The sequence below is a fragment of the Lemur catta genome, chromosome 7 (assembly GCF_020740605.2).
Source record: "Lemur catta isolate mLemCat1 chromosome 7, mLemCat1.pri, whole genome shotgun sequence".
In the NCBI taxonomy this organism is placed as follows: domain Eukaryota; kingdom Metazoa; phylum Chordata; class Mammalia; order Primates; family Lemuridae; genus Lemur; species Lemur catta.
In genome coordinates, this window is record NC_059134.1 from 6,599,321 (window position 1) to 6,622,011 (window position 22,691).

Here is a 22,691-nt window from a genome sequence, read left to right on the forward strand (position 1 = left end):
AGCCGGGCACCTCTGATTTGTGCTGCACCCTCAGGGTGCCCAGCTCGCCTTGGCGTCAGATGCTGACCCAGCACCCCACGGGGGCAGCGACCGATGCACGGCCCACAGCAGTCGCAGCGTGCTGCTGGGGGTCCTGCGTGCGTGACGGTGGTGTGTGCACGCGTGACGAGGGCTGGGAGAGCAGCAGCCGCAGAGCGCCCGACGTGGAAAGACACAGGAATTCCCTGCTCTACATGTGGGCCCTCGAGCTCCCTCAGGCCCCCTCTTGAGGCCCGTCGAGAGCAGGGGCCTCGGTGAACCATGTGAGCGTGAACCTGGCACACTCTTGAACACAGGCGACTAGAGCTGCACGCAGTCAGAATGGTTTCCTTTTCTTCCTTTTATAGAGGAGGAAACTGAGGCTAGACAGGTCTACAGGCCGAAATCTAGTGCCTCTTCCACACTGCCAGGCTGTCTCTCAGCAGGCGCCAATCCGGGTGGCTGCGGGTACACGCGTGGGTGCGGGTACACACGTGCTGTGTGCGCCCCGCCCTCCTCCCAGGACACCCGGCTCCTGCCAACGTCACCCTCAGCAGCCTCAGCTACGGGAGGCACCGGAGAGAGGTGCAGGGCAGGGGGCGGACGAGGGATTCCTGGAGTTGGAGGAGGTGACCTCGGCCTAATCTTTCCTGCCAAGGGAATGTTCTGTCTGGTATCCATGGTTATTAGCACATAGCACAAACTGTACAATAACAATAACCTGGGTTTAATCTCCTTTATTGCAATACCAAAAAACCCACATTTACTAACTTTAACTTCCTGTTCTCCCTTTTACCGCAACAACATGCATTAGCCAATCGGGTAAGGGCAGGATTGTGAGGACAGAGTCCCTACCAATGGGACAAGACACGGCCCTTGGTCTGCCTTACGGATAAAAAGGTGAAGAAGAACTTCCCCAGAGCGTGCTGGCTGGTTGGCTGCTTTTGCTGCCGCTACACGCTTCTGAACAGAAGTAAAGATTTTGCCTTGCCAAGACAATTTGCAGTGTCATTGTTTTCTCAATGACACCGCAGGCTACTTCCAACAGTGGTGCTGCGGAGAGCCAGTGCCCCAGGCCCAGGAGCTGGGGTTTGGGAGACAGCTGCTAGCGACATGGAGCCAGAGAGCAGAGGCTGGTGGCTGGGAGGCTTGGACCCAGGGGTCCTTTATGCCTTGTGCACCCGGGCTCTGAATCACCACACACTGGGACATCCCTCTGCTGGGGCCAGCACTGGGGGGGCCTCACCTTTCTCCAAGGAACTGGACCCGGTTCCTCTTCCTTCCCACAGGGGATCCCTCTCTGTCCCTTTGCTTCCTTCCTACTGAATCCCCAGCCCCCGCCTCTGCTCTCTTCTCCACCCTCTCCTCAAGGTCCTCGGGTCATCTCTATGGCTCCTCCCCATCCCTCCCTGGGGGGTCAGAAGGCTCCAGGCATCCAGGAACCCTAATTCAATGTGAACCTGAAGAAATAGCCAAAGTGGAGGAAGAAGGTGCTGGTGATTAAATAAGAACAGGAGCCCCACTCGTGCCTGTCTCACCTCCTGGGGTGCAGGTGGGATCCCAGCTTCCTGCTGCTCCCTCTCCATCCTGGGAATCCCCTCTGTGGCATACTTCCCTCCAGCCCAAGCTGCCGGGGTAACCAGCAGGGGTTTGGCACCTGCTCCCTGGGAGAGACCTCTCTCCAGCTTCTCTGGGGCAAGGCTTGCTCTCAGTCCCGTCAGCCGGAGGGGACTGGATGAGTGGGAACCCGATCAGCCACCGTTGCCCAAGTGCTGCAGTGGCTCTAAACCACACAGCCCTGCTCTGCCCTGCTAGCAGGCCCTGCTTCAGGGCCCATCCAGCAGTGTTGGGTGCAGCGGGCAAGGAATGGTGATGTCCAGTGTGCTGCCCGGCACCCGGACAGTTTCCCCTGTGAGTGGGCATCTGAAGGGAGGGGCTGCTTGACCCCATGGGGTGGCTGGGTCTAGACCCACCAAAGGAGAGAGCTGGTGCCCCCTGGATGAAGAACCGAGGTTCCCCCCATGCTAGATGCTGTCCTTCTGGGCCCTGACCCCCAACTCAGGCATCTGGGGCCATCCCCTGTGGGGCTCCTGAGACACCAGTATGAAGCCCACTAGTACGAAGGGTCATTTTCCTGGGATCTTTGCTGGGTTGGCCAGATAATATTCATTTTCTTTTCTTTCCCACAGGCCTTGGTCAGTTGCTTGTTCCCATGCAAGTGCAGAACTGTCATCCTGGGGCCCAGGGCTTTCCTCCAGTTGGAAAGGAGGCTAGACAGACGAGCTGCCGCTGACTTTACCCTCCTACGTCACCCTCAGGGAGCACAGACTCTGGCAGAGGGGCTCAAGGGAAGGCCCGGGGGCACAGGCAGGTGAGCATCATTCACCCCAAACATCGTTCATGAACAAGGAGACCCTTGCTCAGTGTCAGGCATGATGTTTGGTTTCTCTTGTCCCCTGGGAGCCACCTGGGACACTCCCAAGGCCGCTCTCTTCTTGGCCCATACGTGCTCTTTGCAGGCCTTGAACGCCAGCCACCGCCCAGGTCCTGCGCAAGAGCCCCTGATGCTCCAGTAAGTCACCATCGTGGTGACAGCAATACTGCGAGGCCCAAGGTGGAAAATGCAAATCGGCCCAGGGAGGGCAGGTAGGTTTGGGAAGAACCCCTTTGTCACATTTTGGTCTTAAAACCAAGGTAGCTAAGACACCAGCTACCCTTCCCCACTTAATGCCCAGTCTTTACAGTCAGTGCGAGGCCCAGCTACAGTGAGCCTAAGTGACCTGGTGATAAGAGAAGCTCTGGCCCAGCCTATGGAAGACAGAAGTGACAGGATGAGGAAGACTCACACTGGACACAAGAGTCACGGGGTGTCTCAGGGCAAGTGAAAGCCGTGGTACTGGGAACCATCTCTGGTGCTACGTGAGTATGAGCAAGCTAGCTGCGTCCAGCCAACAGTCTGTGCACTGAGCAATTCCTCAGTAAACCACGGCTACGTCCACACTCAGAGAGGACACAGCAGCTCCCGGGGAGGCTGACTGCTGGGGCCCAGGTCTAGCTCGTGGGAACAGCAGGGCGTGCAGGGGTGTGCTCCCTCCACGCAACTGCAGCTCGGGAACGTGAGGCTGCAGCGGGCAGACCCCAGGAGGCCAGCCGACCAGACACAGCAGACGCAGCTCCGCCGCCAGGGTGGGGGCCGCCGGACAGGGAACCGGCCGTTCCAGAGTCACACTGTCGGCTGCCACATGACTCGCTGGCTCGCGTGTGTGTCTGAAATCTGGATGAAACACACAACGCGTGCTTGTCCCGCTGACTGGAAGTCGGGACTCAGGTGAGGACTGGCAGGGAGCAAGCCCAGCGCGACCCGCCAGCCACACAGAAGGTGGAGCCTGAAAGGAGACAGAAAACTGGGAGAAACTGAGGTAGCTTCTTCGGTTCTCACAATTAGACTTTATTGGAAAAGGGGTTTCAGCTTCCCTCAGAGCTCTCAGGACCGGGGCTAGGAAGGTTTGTTTATATGCAGGAAATAAAATAGAAAAGGCCACACAGAGAAGCCTGGCAACTTCAATTTTTTTAGCGCAGTAAAACAAAGCTGCTTCTTGAAGAGGCTGAATTTCTAGCCTGGAGTTCCTACAGATGTGGCCCTAAGTCAATGGCAGAGACGTGAGGAGGGACCTCTCCCCATTTCCCCCAGCTTCTCTCCCGTCCTCCTCTCTCTCTCCTGCCGGAAGAAGCGGCAAGTTGCCCTGAGGGTCTGCCCTGTCGCCACACAGCCCCTTGGCCTGTGTCCCCTCAGCCTCCTCCTAAACACCCGCCCAAGATCCTGCTCCTTCAGCGGCTTCATCTCCACACCCAGAACAGAAGGGATTAGCACACTGAGCTCTTGGCTGTATGCAGGGGATTTTCAAGGAAGGACAGGGTGGAGGTCCCAAAGAATTTCAGAGTAAGACATTCACCCACCCCAACCATAAACTATAAGCAGCTTTGCACAAACATGCGGTATCTGCATCCCCATCTTCAGAGGCTACTCTGTATGAAAGCAGCATTCTCTTTTAATATAAAATCATATCAACAAAATAAAACTTATCAAAGCTACAGCATTTAAAATATGTACAATTTCAAACAAAATATTACAACTTTAAGGAAGACAAAACATACTTTTCAAAATGATACAAAGCATGTACCTCAAAGTCATTGTTTTAAAAGAGCAACACAGGTGAAATTCAACTATAAATGTAACTTCTTGGCAGTTCTGTAGCTGCAATGAGATTTGTGGCATGATCAGCCCAGGACAGATGCCTTGGTCTTCACAGACTCATTCAACAAAAACAAAACCCAGAAAGAAATGCTTTTGAAAAGACCACTTCAAAAGGTTTAGAACACTGCAATTTAACTTGCACACGGACAGCACCTGTCACCACTGCCAGACTGTGAGCACCACGTACAAGGGAGAGAGTGGGATGATTTAATGGGAGTGGGGCAAGCCTAATGCCAAAACAAAGAATCACACAGAATCCTAGGATGACAAAGGATGTGAAGAGCCCTGACCAGTTTCATGATCACTGAGTGAAGATCAAATTTCTGGGTGTGGTGCGGAGCACCGAGGGGAGGAGTGTGGATTCCGGGGAGACGAGGATGAGCAGACCTCTGCCTGCGCAGGGAGGACGCGCACAGCAGGGCAGACAACGGCATGTGGGACAGGGCCGGCTCCATCAGGAGAGTGAACCACAGCAAGTTTGGAATGCAGTGTGGAAAAATGTGAGGAGCACAGATTATGACTCCAGATAAACTGAGTTCAAATTCAGGCTCTGTGGTCTGCATGCATGACTTGGGGATTTTAACAATTTGCTGTGAGGGTTAAATGAGATAACAGTGACAAGCACCCAGCACAGTGCCTGGTACACAGTAGTTATTCAACAAACGTTAGTGCTGTCTCCCATGCTCTATACTATGTCCTCTTATCTCCTGGCGAAGTGACATTAGGTAGAACTGATTTGGTGATTGTGCAGGCCATGAAAGTTCAGAGCAACTCACACTTAGGGAGAACTCATAACTCCCAAACATAAAGGCAATTATATATATTTATATTTATATATCTCAATATATAAAGGCATTTTTATAAATAAAATACAATAAAAAGGATAACACTTAAAACAGCGTTACTAATAATATAAATAAAGAAGTCCACAATGAGATTGTCCTAAAGGTAAAGCCATATTCTCTTCCTCATGGACAAACCCCATATTTAAACTCAATCTTTAAAAGCAGTTTATGACCTAAGGCTCATACTAATACACCTGTTTCCTGAATCAAAATGACTATCTATGGACATTACCTCCCCACTTTTCTACAACTCCCTGTGACAGCACTGCTGTGACTTGACTGGCAATCACAGAGTGTTTTCATATTCTATGTACTAGGACTTTGTCCCCTGCTGGTCACAGAAAGGAGGGATGCAGTTATCTCGCTCCAAAGCTAATTGCATCTAAGCAACATGAAGAATAAATCCAGTATACTACAGGCACGGACATCTGAAATGTAGAACTTGCTTCTATAGTACCCCTAATATCTAATTATGAAATTGTACTCGCTACATTCTACTAGAAGTAACTCTTGCATGGTGACCCAGCTTAAACAAGCATATTTTTACTAGCAGTTCTATTATAAAACATATAGACATACGTAAGGGAATACTGATGCATTTATATAGAAAATTGATCAACATACTATTCTATTCTATGCCATTGTGATTTCTGGGAAACTGGAAAATTTCTCCATTTATGCTGGGACTGCCTGACCCCACACAAACAGAGTGTCTGTTTCTTTCCCCAAAGGGATGTACAAACCAAAAAGCAGCAGCGATCCACCAAAGCTTCACTCAAGCTATGAAATGCGTTTATTGTGTGTGTGTGGGTGTTTAACATGGAGGAGGACAGCCTTCGAAGGCAGCTGCAAATGTCCTTGTCACACAGAGGCAGCAGTGACACATGAGCCCTGCTGACCACAGTTGTAGGTGTCTGTTTACAATGATGGCATTCTGAAAAAAAGGTCAAGAAGTTAAAAAAAACCCCTTTTCTTCTCAGTTAAGTCTTTTCTGACACTCACATCTGACGGTTGCCCACGCCGGCAGTGAGGAGGCAGCTGCGTCCGGGCAGTGCGGCCCCACGGACACGTCCCTGTGCCGACAGAACAGACGGGTGAGCTCCAGCAAGCCGGCTCCCTGGAGCCCTTCCCTTTTTTCTTAAAATATATACCTTTCTCTTCAAGCCACCACTTAGTCTTACTTTGTTTTTGCTCTTAGTAACAGTCTAAAGGAGCCCCATGGTGGCTATTTTATAAATTAATGTCATTTTAAAGTGACAGGACATTAAGGCATTATTTTTCTCTCTGGCCTGGGTTCCCTTTCTGCATACTGCAATAATTCACTAGATCTCCCACGCAACTATGTCCACGACGCTGCTTATAACTAGTGCCTAGAAGACTGAGCATTACTCATGCCCATGTGCTGATAGAAAGTCACTGTCACTTTTGTGAAAGGCACTCATAAAATACCAGCCAGGGCTGGGCACGGTGGCTCACTCCTGTAATCCTAGCACTCTGGGAGGCCGAGGCAGGAGGATCATTTGAGCTCAGGAGTTTGAGACCAGCCCGAGCAAGAGCGAGACCCCATCTCTACTAAAAAAAAATAGAAAGAAATTAGCTGGACAACTAAAAATATATATATAAAAAAAAATTACCCGGGCATGGTGGTGCATGCCTGTAGTCCCAGCTACTCGGGAGGCTGAGGCAGGAGGATCGCTTGAGCCCAGGGTTTGAGGTTGCTGTGAGCTAGGCTGACGTCACAGCACTCACTCTACCCTGGGCAACAGAGCGAGACTCTGTCTCAAAAATAAAATAAAATAAAATAAAATACCAGCTGGATCTGCTACTATGAACATTAGGTCACAGCTGTGGTTGATTTCACAATGTTCTCAGAAAGTCTGACAACACGGTACTGGAAGACAGTTTTCCATCTGAAAACCTGTGTGGTGGCAAATTTCAAATGGCCCCTGCAATTCTGTCCTGGCTGATCCTCCAACAGACGAGACCCTTTGTATGAGGAGCTCCTACTGTCACCGAGGTTTGCAGGAAGCATGGAATAATTCTGCTGTGCTCCAGATGACTGAAAACTAGACGAAACAAGGTTGTTTCCTACTGAGGCGGAGGAAGGAATAGGGAAGAAAATTTCTAAGACATAAATAATATAAAAGGGCACACATTTTAAGATACATTCAGATGACATTACTACTGCAAAAAAAAAATAAATAATGATTTTCTCTGATTTGAATTAGGTCCTTCACACAGTTCATTCCCAGGGCTGTTTCATGCAGTTACCGGCTGGACACGGAAACGTGACTAGTCATTTGCACGTCAGGGTTCCCGGGGTTGCTGCGGGCCCCCGACGAGCTGTCTAAAGGAATGCCAGGGGGACACCGTGCTGTCTTCTCAGAGCAGTCCCCTGAGACATGGGGCAAAATAAAAGGATTCCAACTTAGAGTTTCGTTCTCTGTTTCCAAACAGACACAGCTGTCTCCTGAAAAACAGAAAGGTTTGAGAACATTATAAAATGATAAAGGCTGATTTTTACAACGCAGTTTAATATTACTTAGAGCAATAAAGAAAGAATAGTAAGTAAAGGTAGAGCCCAGTTATATTTGGTTTGAATTTAAGGTAGAGAGAGTGTTTAAAAGGATTAAAATAAAGTTGAGCTTTCATGAATAGTTATACAATTCATCTGAGGATTAAAACAAACCCCTTAAAAGCCCCAAAATAACCACCTGTAAGAAAGGCTAATACTCCAGAACGAAAAGTAAAAGAAAACGAGGCTCATATTTACAAAATGTGTTCTTCCAGCACGCCTTCATGTACAGCCTGAAGCAAGGCCTGTTTGGATACATTTTTCAAAATGTAATGGGATTAACAGCCCGAGATAAAGGATGTGTGTAATAACAGAATTTCAAAGAATCCATTTTCTAGTCCCATCTTTTCTTGGAGTATCCAACACTGTCCCCACCCCCACTCCAGTCTCTTAAGAAATACGTAAACTAATCACAGAGGGGAACCTCTGAGAGCATCATTCTCCTTTATATATTTCTTAGCTAACTGAAGACTATCTGGAAACTTGAGGTTTTTTGTTATGCCTGCCCCGTACCTCTGCTGAACTCTGCTGTATCTTCCGTGTGATCAGAGCTGATGTCATTTATGGGGTCCTGACAGCGAGTGTGCTGAGCAGGTACTGATGCCACATTGTCCTCGATGCTCTCCTCAGGTATAGCGCCACAATCAGGGACTGTGGGAGCCAGACACACAGACATCTGCATGTGGGTGAGGGGCTTCATTTCCAAGCCCTCCTGAAGATAAGGTGCTACCACGGGGACCACAGGAAGAGAGCTGCCACTGAAAGTGCCGTTGGTTTTGGTGAAACACCTGCAGAATTTAAACCGAAAGAAACAGAATTGTGTCTAGAGGAATCAAAAATTAAAATAGGCTTTGTTTGAGAAGTATCATTTGGTAGTTTGTATTCTCAGACTCTTAAGAAAGAATTCTTAAGTTAGTCTTAAAAATAACTAAATGATTCACTATGATTTGAAATATCAAGAACTTGAAAATTCCAGTAAAGGTGGAAGACGACCAGAGAATGCACCCAAAGGCAAACCACTTAAGAATGGCACCTCGTGGGACAACCATCCCACATGCTTCCTCTGTCTTATCCCACCGTCGGAAGTCGTCTCCCCTTTCACCACTGAGTGGCTCCCACAGACACCTCCCAGGAGGAAAAGGCCATCAGCCACTAGAAGGAATGAGAGGGTAACAGACGACAAAGAGGACAGAAGCTAAGAAACTTAGGGCCACATGAGAGAAATGACCTTTTGAAAGTTAACAAAAACATTTTGCTTTGAAATCAGAAGATATGTTCCCTCTCATTTTTGAAGGAAACACAAGGATTAGACATTCAAAATCCAGAAGTTTTTTATTTTTCAATTTTTTAAATTGTAGAATTGCTATAATGGAACATTTAACTTCGATTCTGCTCTACTTCTAAAATTTTTTTATTTTTAATTATTATGGGCACATAATAGTTGTATTCTCCATACTGCATCAGATCCAACTGTCTCATAATCAGGGAAATCACATTAGTGGCAATTATGGAATTAGAGAGTAAGAAGGATTCTGATTTTGAAAAATCAGAAATATCTCTGGTCAGGGCAATCTGTATGGCTACTGTGATTTGTTGGAAATAATTCTTAAAAATGAAATTTCTGGCTTCTAATTATGACTGATTAGTTTGTATCAGAACAACTCTCCTGCTAAGAACAACTAAAACGATGGGGAAACTTTATTTTCAATCTGCTGAAGGCACTGGAGAGCTGCCAAAGCACTTTAGCAGCTGAGATTCTAGAGAGAAGGAAATCTTGAACCTGAGCTTCAGCACCACCTTTCCTCTGGGGGCATGTGCCCAATTCGGCACAGGATAAAACACTGAGACACGAAGAAGACAATGGCGCTAAGAAGCCAAGCAGGCCTTTTGACTGTTTCATGGGGCTGGGAAGACAAAAATTGGACTTTAGGGCCTGCCAAGGAGAAAAGGCCCAGTAAACACCCCAGGCTTTAAATTGGGACCCTTGAAGGGCTACATCCTAAAAGTAAGAGTGAGGCAGAAATAGACAGGGCTTTTAAAAGGACTGAAATTCAGCATCAAATTAGCTCATTCCCAGATTGGTTTAAAGGGATCTGCTCCTTGCCTAATTGTTTGCCAAAGGCAAATGTAAATCCTTTCTGGAGGAAGAAAACACCTTCCAGAGCCTCTATAAGTTTTTATATATAATTTCCAAAATTCAATAAGAAATATTGGGCATATCAAAACACAGGAACAAGATAAAAATAAGTGATGCAGATATTGAGTTAGCAAAGACTTTTAAAAAATGGAGTAAGTATGTTCAATAAAATAGAAGAATTTTGGGCCAGGCGCGGTGGCTAATGCCTGTAATCCTGGCACTCTGGGAGGCCGAGGTGGGCGAATCGTTTGAGCTCAGGAGTTCAAGACCACCCTGAGCAAGAGTGAGACCCTGACTCTACTAAAAAAATAGAAAGAAATTAGCTGGACAACCATAAATATATATAAAAAATTAGCCGGGCACGGTGGTACATGCCTGTAGTCCCAGCTACTTGGGAGGCTGAGGCAGGAGGATCGCTTGAGCCCAGGAGTTTGAGGTTGCTGTGAGCTAGGCTGACACTACAGCACTCTAGCCTGGGCAACAGAGTGAGACTCTGTCTCCAAAACAAAAAAAAAGAATTTTGATAAAGAACTATAATCTAATAATAATAATCATTTAGAAATTCTGAAACTAAAAACAGAATAATTGAAATTAAGAATTCAATACACAGGGACAAGCAAGCTGGGCACAGACAGACAGAGACGGCGACTACGGGAGCATGTCACCACGCAGTGTTCAGATTGACGCATGAAGCCAAAGGGACGGAAAAGATAGCAAGAAGCTTCAAGGACATATAAAGCATAGTATAGTGAAAAACTATATGTATTACTGAGTCTTTCTGAAAAAGAAAAAAGAGAGAATGAGAGAGAAACCACATTTGAAGAGATAAAGGCTGAGAGTTTTCTAAAACTGATAGAAGCTCAAGCCAATATTCAAATGGCTGGAAGCAAAATACAAAGAGAAAAATCATAAAAGCAGCCAGAAGAAAAAGACATATTACCTTGAAAAGGAACAATATCTGTATAGATGATTTTTCAACAGAAATGATGGATACAATAAAATAATAGAATGGTGTATTTAAAGTGCAAAATGAAAATAACTATCAATCTATTAACAGAATTTAATAAACAGTAAAAAATATCCTTCAAAAAGGACAACAATATTGAAGATATTTTTAGACTAAAAAGCTGGGGAAATGTGTCACCCTCAGACCTGTACTACAAGAAATATTAAAGAAAATTCTTCAAGTTAAAAAAGTAGCAACAGATAGAAAAAAAGTAATAGAGAAGGGAATGAGCAGCAACAAAACAAGGTAATTAGGGAATTCTGAATAAAAATTGACCGTAAAAAACATTAATTGTACATGTTTAGAGGATTTTTAAATAATTTTAGAGTGAAAACATGTGACAAAACACAAAACACTGGAGTTAAAATGTTCTAAAGTATCTCTGTTGCCTGGGAAACGGCAGAAGCTGCTCTACATCAAACTGCGAAGTGACAGTGTCCAACACCCAGAACACAGAAAATGGCACATGGCAGGTCCTGGAAAATATTTTTAAAAAATTAGAAAATCAGACTTTTTGCCTTTTACTTTTCTTTTTATTTTTTTCTTAGTTCTCTTTTTCTTTTTATAAAAAGAGAGAAAGTCTATAGACTTTTTACTTGGTTTTTTTTTTGATTTTTAAATTTTTTATACCCTTTTTCTCAAGCAAGTAAATTAATTACCAGGGAGCAACAATTAAACTAATCCATTAAAGTACTTTATAACAGTCCACATCCAACAGTAAGATGAGACATGCATATTAAAGTGGGAATGAACTCATACATTTATCCCTTTAGCTTTTTGTATTAATAGTATCACGATATTAGTTATCTCTGTCCTAGTTCAATATTGATTCTATTGTCTGTATGGTTTTTATAATATTTGTCAGCTTTAAAACTGTCTGACTTAAACTTCAGTTTCCAGGAGGACAGGCAAGGACTATTCTTGGTGGCAGATAAAGCTCTTAGGACAGTGAGACAAACAGCACAGTTGGGTACTCGGTGGAACCCCCCAACAGTGATGGTGTAAATCAAAGTGAGCGGGCTTCTGGCTTGACGTTCCACTTCTCGGCAAGAATCCAGAGGTAATACAAAGGCACTAGAAACCTATATTTAAAAGACAAAGAAGTATCAGATGAGAAAGAAAAGTTTTCATTTAAAAAATGTAAAATTAAACTATAGAAAAAAAAAGTACTTACCAGAATTTGGAAAACCAACACAGCTCCCTACAAACAAAATATTACAAATTAATAATTTGTTTATATAAATATAACATTAATAAATTTCATGACGTTGACAAAACAGAGTAACGAAGACTCACCAGACGAGATGCCTTCAATCCTTCTCTTCTTTCCTTCTAATTTCTTTTTTCCTGTTCTTTTCCTTAACTTAAAGTTGCAGGATGAGATTTTTTAATGAAGTCTAAGGGCAGCCTAAGAGTTCGATTGTAAAGTACTTTTGTCAGAACCACGGTGCGGAGGGGCAGGACTGAGGGAGCCGCGAGACAGGGAGGGAGGGTGCCACTACACACGTGGCCACAGCGCCAGGAGCAACAAGCACATGAAACATGAGTATGTTTTTAAAGAAAGTACAGATGTTTAGCAAGAGAAAAGTATAATTTCCTATGACCTATTCTTTAGCATCTGTTTTTCAGATAAGCGAAACAGGAAATCATAGCAGTATTTACTTTTATTCTGAACTGTGACTCGATTACCAGAGTGGTGTTGATAGCAATATAATAATTTGAGTTAGATTTGTAAAGTGACTGTAACCTGAATTTCAGCATGATAAACCACACTGATTTAAAATTTTCCAGTATACTGAATCTTAACTCATAATCATCAGTAATTAACCACTTAGCTAACCAAATGTAAATAATTAAGTTACATTACTTTTATTTCAGTCCCAGATGTCTACATGTGTCCGCATAAAAATGGCTCTAACTGGGGGTTACGTGTTGAGATATAAGCATAAAGGACATAGTCTATTAAAAAAGAATATAACCTCTGTTCTGAATATAATTAGATGTAGCTTGTGAAAACAATTCTTTTACTGATAATGCTTTAATTAAAATTTCTAAAGCAATAAGATGATCATAAAAATAATATCTGTATATGTATGTATAAACCTAAGAGACCCAAATTTACAGTAGTAAAGGAGAAAACAGGACCAATGGCTGCACACATGACATTCAATGACATGCTCTTAATAATACATGTTTTACAGTTTACACAGTACAAACAGTTTGTAATTTCACTATCTTCTGCTTCTCAAATGATCTTTCCAATGTAGCTGTTATTGGCTTAAGGTGGAGTGAAAGTTTTCAACTAAGTTGTCTCTAGCTCAATGAAATTAGACTTTCTTAATTTTAAATTTAAAATCATTCAGTAAATGGAGCTCTGTTCATCTTGCTACATACAAAAATCCATGCTGTTTTGTAAGAACTCAGATGGTCTGGGACCTGTTAGTTTACTAAGATAACTTTTATTAACAGTAAACCAGAAAGACCTGCCCTGGCCAATCTGTAAGATGGGAAATGATGCTATCATAGCATCACAAAAAAAAAATACACTCTTTAAGCAACAATCAGAATTGCACAGACTAGAGAATAAGAGACTAGAATAGTAGTGTAGGACTGTGCTTGGAAGAACAAGGTGCCTTAGTAGTTGACTAAACATGTTTTGGATGTTCCTGTAAAACTATATAGCACCTCTGAAATATTTTCTAGAGAAGTATCCATTTCTGACTACACAGTTGAATATTTGTTAAGCATGATCATGTACAAATTACTCTGATTAGATGATTATATAAATTTTGCATTAAGTTTCCTCTTCTGACTATCCCTGGTGGGCAAGGACTAAGCTCCATGAATCTCTTGGATGTGTGATGCTTATTCTCAGGCACGTGCTCTTGAGACATCTGAAATAGTGACATCCTGGTGGTGGCTTGTTTCAATACTCAGCACCTCTGTGGCTGCTTCTCCCCACTGTGTCTGCCATTTTGCTAACCTAGCCCTTATTCTGGGAGCTTATCAGTTACTGTGCAACAGACCCTGATGGCATTCAGGACCATGGCTGTCCTCTATCCTCACTGCCCACTCTGTTGCATACTGCAATGACCCGTGCATTAGAGTGGGAGTTTCCTTTTGGGAATTAATTTATCAGTGACTGTCACATAAAAGGTTAATGTTAAAATGTTAAAAGTGACAATAAATGCTTGAGTGCATTAGTGCACACAAGTGACACACACATAAGCTTACAAATAAAAGACCAAAACTATTACTCCCCAACTCTCTGAAAACAGGCCCTTGGCTTCCACATTAGAAGTAGGGGATAGATCTGAGGAGGTATATAACTTCACCAAAAGGAAGGTACTGATCAATTTTAAAAATTAGACATTTTTTTCTTAGGGAAGTAGGCAGATTTCCACAGACAGAAAAGAAGCTGAATCTTAGGTTTGGGTGTTTTCTTCCTTTGGCTTTATGGCTAGCTCTGAAGCAGTTAAGTGGTCAGACCAGGAGACGGACTGAGTCCTAACAAACTTACCATCTGGAAGAAAGAGTTTATGTGTACGAGACAAGCGGTTGTTTTCATACTTAACAAACCAACTGGGTAGATCAAATCTTAGGCCTGAAAGAACTTCTACTATAATTAAATGTTCTCATACTCATCTCTATATATTATTTTCATCTGAGTATATCTAACATCAGTACAGGGTTTCAAGTTGGTGAAAAAACACTCTCAAATCCAACAGCACACAGACCTTTGAGGTTATCATTCTGCCAAAACTGGGAGATCACTACAGGTGTAACACCTGAGTTCTCTGAAGCACCATTCCCAACTGTTTTACTCACCCTCTCCACCGTCAGCCATGTAACTTGTACTTTTCTCCCCAGATGAATTATATACATTTTTCCAAGCTGATTTTTGCTGGGCTCTTCCTGTCCATCTCCAGTCTCTCTAGGACCCTTAAAATTAATATCTCATTCCTTTCTGATGGGACCTCTCAGTTCGTTCATCTGTGAATTTCATCAGTGTTCTCTCTACTCTCTCACAAATTATCAAGAATGATGGTTAACAGACCAGATTTAATGTCAATCCCTTCCCATTAAACTATAATAGCCAAGCAACTGACACACATCTGATTACCTGTCCAGAACTGCACTACTGTCTTCTGAATTGAGAAAAAGACAAAAGGATAGAAAACTTTTGACTCATTTTATTAAAATCTATTTAGCTATTGAAATGCCCAAATTGCACAAAGATTTCTCAGTTAAGTCAGTCCTTATGTATGGGACTGGCTCCCTGCAAAGCTGCGTTAAATATTCTTCTTTCTAGCTATTCAGTGTGAGCTTTGCATATTCCTCCTAAAACCTGAAAAGGATTCAAGTTAATGGAACACAGTGAGGCAGGCAGTCATTTATAACATGCCACAAAAGCCCCAGAACCAAACAAAACTTCTCCACAGATTGCTATAGTACACACTCCCCTCTCACCTGGTCTCAATTTTTCCCAGCACTACTCTAGTTTAGATAATAAAGGCAAAGTTTTCCTTTCAGATAGTTATTACTAAAATAGAGGGATGAGAAAAGGGGTTGAGGGTTGGCAATGACTTGTTCCAAGAAATACATTTAAGTTTAAAGTTGAGAAGGCAGAGAAAAATAACCGGGAGTGGCAGGGCACAGTGTAGGCGCGACTGTGTACGGAAAAGGCCTCGAACAAGACTTCTCCAGTTCCCAGGCACCTGTGGCATGAGGAAGTTGAGTTAGATGAGGCACCCCTGGATCTCAGAAGACAACCCCCAGAAATGCATCAAGGGGTAAACAGTTCCTCTTCATCCCCTGCAGTGTTTCCCCACTCACTGACTGCACCCAGTTACCTGGCCGCCATCCTTGACCCCTCCCTCCACTGGCCTCTTCAACCAATTGCTTCTGTCTTTTTTTTTAATCTCTCAAAATCATGCACTTCTCTCCCGACAACTACCCTCGTCCACGTTCTCATCTGGACGACTGCAACTGCCACCTCACTGGCACTCAGCAGCCCCCCAGACTCTGCCTGGTTTGTTCTCCAAACTGCATCCAGAGTGTTCCTAAAAGCCTGAATTCTATCACAACGTGGCCCGGACTTGCCATGGCTCTGTACGATCTGACTTCACTCTGACGACTGTCGCTCCCTGGGTTCCGCTACATTAGCCTTCTTTAAGTCCGCTGAGGATTCCGGCACTCCACCTTATAGATTTTGAATAAACCTGCAAAGCTTTATGCCTATCTCCTTCCCTTTTACTTAACTTTAAAAAATTCTTCAGAACTCAGCAAAATGCCACTTACTTAAGGAGGTCTTTCCTAACACATCCTTTACTTTTCCTTTAAAGCATCCAATTTTAATTACATATTCATTTTTATGATTTATGTCATTTCTAAAAATAGTATGTCTCCCCCATTAGACTCAAAGCTTCAAGCAGGCAGGGCAATGCCTGCTGTGCTCACTGCTACGTCCTCAGCACCTTGCTTGGCACTTGCCCACTATAGATCCTCAAGTGTCTACTGAATGAAAAAATGAATGAATCCTTATTTTCCTTTTTTACTCTCCTTATTTTATCACTCTCCTTTCCCATCTGTATGATTCTTGGAAGACACAGTAAGGAAGGAAGCAAAAAATACCAGAGATGACATCTTATAAAAAGAATGTCTAACCACTTTAAATATATAAGAAATAAAAGCAAATAAATACCTCAAATAGTTAAACATATATTAATAAAAATAATCAGCTAAGACTCTTATCTTCCTTGGTGATCTCACCCATTTTCAAGGGCCATACTTAGAGAGAAATGGTCCTAAATCTGTATCATGGTCCCAGTCTCCCCCCGAACCCAAGACCAGCATTTTCATCTGTCTCCTTGACTCACATATCAACTGGTACTTGAACTCTAAATGCCCCAAATCAAAGTCATTATCTTTTCTCAATGTATCATTTTATTAAGTTTCTTATTTCTAGGACTACCACCCTGGTCATCCATATTTGAAACTTTCTATGTGTTTAGAATCTTTCTTTTATCTAGATCCCTCTCCATCGATGGACAAGCATCTCTTCCTCTCCATACCCATTTCCTACATGAAGGCTCAGGCCTTCGTCACAGCAATGTCTAACTGGTCTTCTCACTCTAATCAATGCCCTCTGTGCACCACTGCCATTTATCACGCCAAAACACATCACTGAACAGATCACTCCCCTTGTCAAAAAGCTTCACAAGAGGCTGGGCACAGTGGCTCATGCCTGGAATCCTAGCACTCTGGGAGGCAGAGGTGGGAGGATTGCTTGAGCTCAGGAGTTGGAGACCAGCCTCAGTAAGAGCGAGATCCTGTGTCTACTAAAAATAGAAAAATTAGCTGGATGTCATGATGTGCTACTAGTCCCAGCTACTTGGGAGGCTGAGGCAGGAGGATCACTTGAGCCCAGGAGTTAGAGGCTGCTGTGACCTAGGCTGACACCACAGCACTCTACTCAGGGCAATGGAGCAAGACTCGGTCTCAAAAAAAAAAAAAAAAAAGCATAACAAAAATTATGATGCTACTTGCCCAGTATTTCTTAACATTTAGTCCATATCCCCTTTTGATTAATGTAAAAACTCATATCCTTTTATATTTGTATTTTATATTACAGAAGAGATTTTTTTCTATTCTTTAAATATAAAATTATAAGATTCAATGTGCATCTTCAAACTCTACTTACTACATTCCTAGTTCTGTCTGAGAATTACTATTAGACTGTAAACTCTCTGAAGACAGGGCTTGGGCCAGTACCTAGCATGTGACAGGTGCTCGATAAAAAATGTTTATTAAATAAAGTACTAAATCCTGACATTCAGGGTTATCTATGATATAAACTCAGTCCAGTTTTCGAGTTTTATATCCTACTATTCTGCACCTGCACTTCACAGCCAGTCAAATTACTCCAGTGGTTCTCACAGCATGGTCCCAGCACCAGCAGCATCAGCATCATTTGGGAACTCATTAGAAATGCAAATCGTCAGGCCCCAACCCAGACCTGTTGAATCAGAAACTCTGGGAGCACAGCCTTGCAATTCGTGTTTTTACAAATGCTCCAAGTGATTCTAATGCATGCTAAAGTTTGAGAACCACTGAATTCGACTATTTATTCTTAAACACTATCCTTCCTACTTCCATAACTGTTCTTGCAATTCCTTCTACATGGAAACACTTCAGAACCTATTCCAGTGCCTAGCTAGTGCTCAGTAAATGTTTTTTTGACTGAATAGTCAAAAACCCTACAATGCCTACTTGACAGCCGTCATGTCACTTCACTGAAATCATGCATTGGGAAATGCAAACTTATTCCTAATAATAATGTTGATATTCTAAAAGTATAACTTGACTATAATTTTGCATATTTTCAGAGTAAATCATACATCATCTACCTCTCAGCATTCAAAGGTTATTACAAATTTTGTCACCCTGTAGAACCTTGAGAGGAGATACCAGGTCTCAATTTCAAAGTTAAAAGAGTTAGAAGCTTCAAATTTAATGATTCCAATTTCCAGAGTTGAAGGTAGGTACTTACTGATATTTATCTGTCCAATTATTAAGTGTCAAAATCACAGAACTGCTCCTGGGTGCCAGGGGAGACATCTGAATAACCTTGGAAGCAATTCAGGCAAGCAAAGACTTGCCCTAAACAGGTAGATTCTCAGGAAGAAAATTTAAACTAAGGAGAAAAATAAGCTGGTTTTCTCAAGCTGAAGAAAGTTCACCTAAATTCCCAGATAATAGTAAAACTTGCAAACACGAAATGCAGGAAGTCAGAAACTTAAAAATTCATAGAAATACAATTGTCCATTGTCTTAAAAAGAAAAAGCTACGTATAATAAAAACCTTTAAATACTACATACACATACACACTTCCTCAGACATACAAATGGCCAGGAATGCAAGGTCATTTGAATGGCAGAGGTCATTTAAATCTTTTTAAAGAAATGGAATGTATTTTTTGTACTCATCATAAAGACATGATTAGTAGAAAATTACCAAAGTCTACAATCAGATTATGTTGGGAGCAATCTTATATTACTTAGGACAATCTTCCATTTTTCAGTTAAGGAAACATTATGTAACTTTCCCAAGATCATAGGTTTAAGCAGTGGCAAAGCCCAGGTCTACTCATTCTTAGACCAGAAGCTTTCTTACTACGTTATACCATTCTAGTATCTAGGGAGAGTCAAGATTTGCTGATGGCCACAAGGGCCATAAAGGAAAACACATTGTATATTTAGGCAAAACTATTCATAATTAAATCCATTGGATTACTTACCAGGAATATAAACCATCTTTACCAGTTCTTTAGCATGTTTCCTAACAAATTGTGGTAAAGTCTATAACAAGCTCAGAAAAAAATGTGGCTTCAATGTTACGAACATTTTCAAAACTAGAGTCACAAAGAATTTAAATATGTAACAAGTAAATCTCAGTACATAAAATAGGCAGATGGCTCTTGCTAATACAGAAGAAATCCTAAAATGGGTTAAAATGATAACCAAAAATCTCCAAGAAGCTGTATCTTTTGTTCTGCAACTCTCAAAACACAGGCTGAAACAATGTACCTTATTTAATTCTATAGTTGACCAGATCTTTCTCCACGCTCTGATTTCAATAACTCCCAGAAACAACTCTTAATATTTTAAGTCATTTTAAAAATATAGATCAAATCCCATTTCAATAATGAAATCCAAACTCCAATCTACACTCCAGTTATTTTATAATACTAACTATAATACAATTTTTTAGTTGTAGAGTTTCTTTTTTTTTTTTTTTTTTTTTTTTTTTTGAGACAAGGTCTCACTCTGCTGCATGGGCTTAAGTGCAGTGGTGCCATCATAGCTCTCTGCAAACTGGGCTCAAGCGATTCTCCTGCCTCAGCCTCCCAAGTAGCTGGGACTACAAGTATGTGCCTCCACCCCAGCTGATTTTTCTATTTTTTGTAGAGATGGGGTCTCGCTATATTGCTCAGGTTGGTCTTGAATTCCTGGCCTCAAGCAATCCTCCCACCTTGGCCTCCCAAAGTGCTAGGGATTACATGAGCCACCGCACCCAGCCTCGTTGTAGAGTTTTAGAACCGAGAAGGACCTGAGACCATGTAATCCAATACAATTATTACGTAAAAGAAAGACGATGTCTGATACAAGTTTAACATAACAAAAAGCTTGATAATCCTTTGGAATTAATATATAGTGGTACCATGAAATCTTTTTGCATATTTTGTCTGTCAAAATTTAAATGTACATATTATTCTACATATTTCTATCTTGTTTGAAATATTGTCAGTACATACCACTTTTAAAATTAAAAGCAAGATTTGGCTACTTAATTATCTTAGATTTTAAGAGTTAAAAAAATCAATGTATAATTTGGTAGAAAAATTTCAGTAATAATTAATACTATGAAAAAATATTACTGCGTACATAGGGTTTTTCCCCCTAACCCCCAGACCTGGTCTCATTCATCCTCATAACATCTCATAACACCGGGCAGAAAATAACAGGTAAAAGAGATAAAAGTCTATCTACAGAGAATGATTCTAATTTAAAATTTTCAAAAACATCAAACCTTTTAACAACTTTCTCACTGAGGTCAGTGAGAAACGAGCCTTTACTGTTGCCAGTGCACGGCCAAAGCAACCGAGGACCAGAAAGACTCACGCTCGGACCCAGGCGCGACCCCGCCCGCGGCGCCGTCTCCCGGGCGACGCGCCAACAACGGCCCGGCTGGGGGAGGAGCCACCCGGGCGCGCGCCCGGCAGCACCCGCGCGAGCGCGCCCACATACCTGCTGTTGTCGCGGCAGCGCCGGCAGCGGGCGCACTCCCGGGGGTCGGTGCGCGGGCCCGCGGCGCCCGCTCCGTCGCCCTGCGCGGCAGGAGGGCAGGAAAGAGAACAAGGGACAGTGCTGAGGGCGCCGCCCGGCCACCCGCCCGGCCACCCGAACGCGCGCCCGGCCCTCGCGAGCCCCGGCCACCCGGCCACCGCAGTCTCACTGGGCGCTGCGCAGGATTCCACTGCAGCCCAAACCCTTCCCTGCCATGTTTTCCTCTGTTCTCTACTGAACAGAGGCAAATAAATGAGGGGAAAGGTTTAGTCACTTCCCTTCAAATCTAGGGGACCCCAAATACACAACACGTTGCAACCTCCTGTTCATCTGTGCTTTCCTAGCAGTCACCGGAGAATGTCACATGATGCCAGCTGGAGAAACGGTGTAAAATCTGTCTGAATGATATCATACGATAAACTCATCTTCCTTTTCCTGTAATTATTTCCATCAGGTCTGTTCACTGGACTACACTAAGTTTTAAAACATGGTATATTTTTCCAGATGGGGTAGATCCTCAGCCAGCAACGACTTGGAGGGGTGTATTAATATTTTGATGTTGCTTTTGGCCGAAACTACCCAGCAATTAAAGAAATGTCCAAATTAACACATACCTCATTGTAAAATGCTCACTTGACATATACAATGGCAAGAGTTCTGAAAAAATGAAGTTAAAAATTTGTGGACTAAAATAAAATTTAAAGGCTCACCCCCCCACCAGCTGACTGAATGGACCCCCTCCTGGCCAAAGGAATATCCTAAAACTAAATTGCCTGCCAGGAGGAAGGAGGTCAGACATGCCTTATTATGCCCCCCTTCCTCCTTGGGGACATCCTTTGTAACCCATTGACAGGCCTAAGGGTGTGCAAGACAAACCTGCAGGTCCTCAATTTACACAAGTATATGTCTGGTGGCTTGTCTCTGATAAAGAGCTCCGTATGTTGAAACACTCCACGCCTTTAGACAAAACTTCATGTCTTTAAACAGTTACAAGCCAAAGAATCTTCAAACCCACCTATAACCTGTAAGCCCCTGCTTCGAGATGGCCCACCTTTTCGGGCCAAACCAATATATGCCTCCCACGTATTGATTTATGACATTACCTGTAACCCCTGTCTCCCTGAAATTTATAAAACCAAACCATAACCCAGACACACCGAGTCCACTTGCTCAAGGCTTCTTGGGCGTGGCTCCGGGTCATGATCCTCAAATTTGGCTCAGAATAAATCTCTTTAAAATTATTTTAGAGTTTGGCTTTTTTTCTGTTGACAAATTAAACTAGCCTAATAGAGTCAGAATTCTGCTTCTAGACGAAAAACAGCAGAACTGAATTTGATAAGGGTGGGAGTGGTTGTCACACTGCACCCAAACCCAAGGCAGGCCTTCAAGGTTAGGAAAAGTTCAGGCAATTGTTTTTCCTGGAATACTTTCCATTTCCATTCATCTCATGACAACAGCCAGACTCTAAGCAAACCAAAAGTAAAGAAAATTTCCCTCAGCATTCCTGATCCAACTAGAAACAGGAATTATTAAGAAAACTTTGAGAGAAAAAAATACATGCCGTCCATGAGGGCAAACCCCAAAGGTTCAGAAAATGAAGTTAACAACCTGTAGGGTAATATGCTTATTTAAATCACTAAACATATTAAAGTTAATTCAATGATTTTTATGATCACTAACATTTTTTAAATTTCTCCATTTCCTCCACTCAGAAAAGAAGAGTAAGCAAACCAAATGGGTTGGAATCACAGATGATAATTTCTAAACTGTACACCTACTGGGGCAACTATAATTTAAATGGCAATTAATTGTTAAAAAAAAACCAAAGTTCCGTGTTCAAATACTAAAGCAAACATTAGCTTTATTTTTCTTTGTATGGAAACAGCATGTGCTATTCAAACTTTAGTGCTCACTCTTTCAGTTTACTTGGACAATGTTAATAGTTTGGACTAGGAATGGTGACCAAAAAAGTTTTAAAAGGCTGAATATAAGCCATGTCTTTCCACA

General features: G+C 42.9%; 1 protein-coding gene across 5 annotated transcripts in view; it reads right to left on the reverse strand.

Moving 5' to 3' along the window:
- Positions 1 to 7,254: 7,254 nt before the first annotated feature.
- CDON (cell adhesion associated, oncogene regulated) overlaps positions 7,255 to 22,691 on the reverse strand; it is a 90,923-nt gene continuing 75,486 nt past the window's right edge. For 4 of the 5 annotated variants that reach the window (XM_045555623.1, XM_045555624.1, XM_045555622.1 and 1 more), the window contains 3 exons: positions 20,646 to 20,725; positions 8,207 to 8,481; positions 7,255 to 7,588 (listed from right to left, as the gene is read on the reverse strand). In XM_045555623.1, the coding sequence (XP_045411579.1) occupies positions 7,386 to 7,588; positions 8,207 to 8,481; positions 20,646 to 20,725 (558 nt within the window). In that variant the 3' untranslated portion in view covers positions 7,255 to 7,385. Of the gene's footprint in view, positions 7,589 to 8,206; positions 8,482 to 15,040; positions 15,555 to 20,645; positions 20,726 to 22,691 lie in introns of those variants that run through there. The other variant, XM_045555626.1, reaches the window with a different exon arrangement.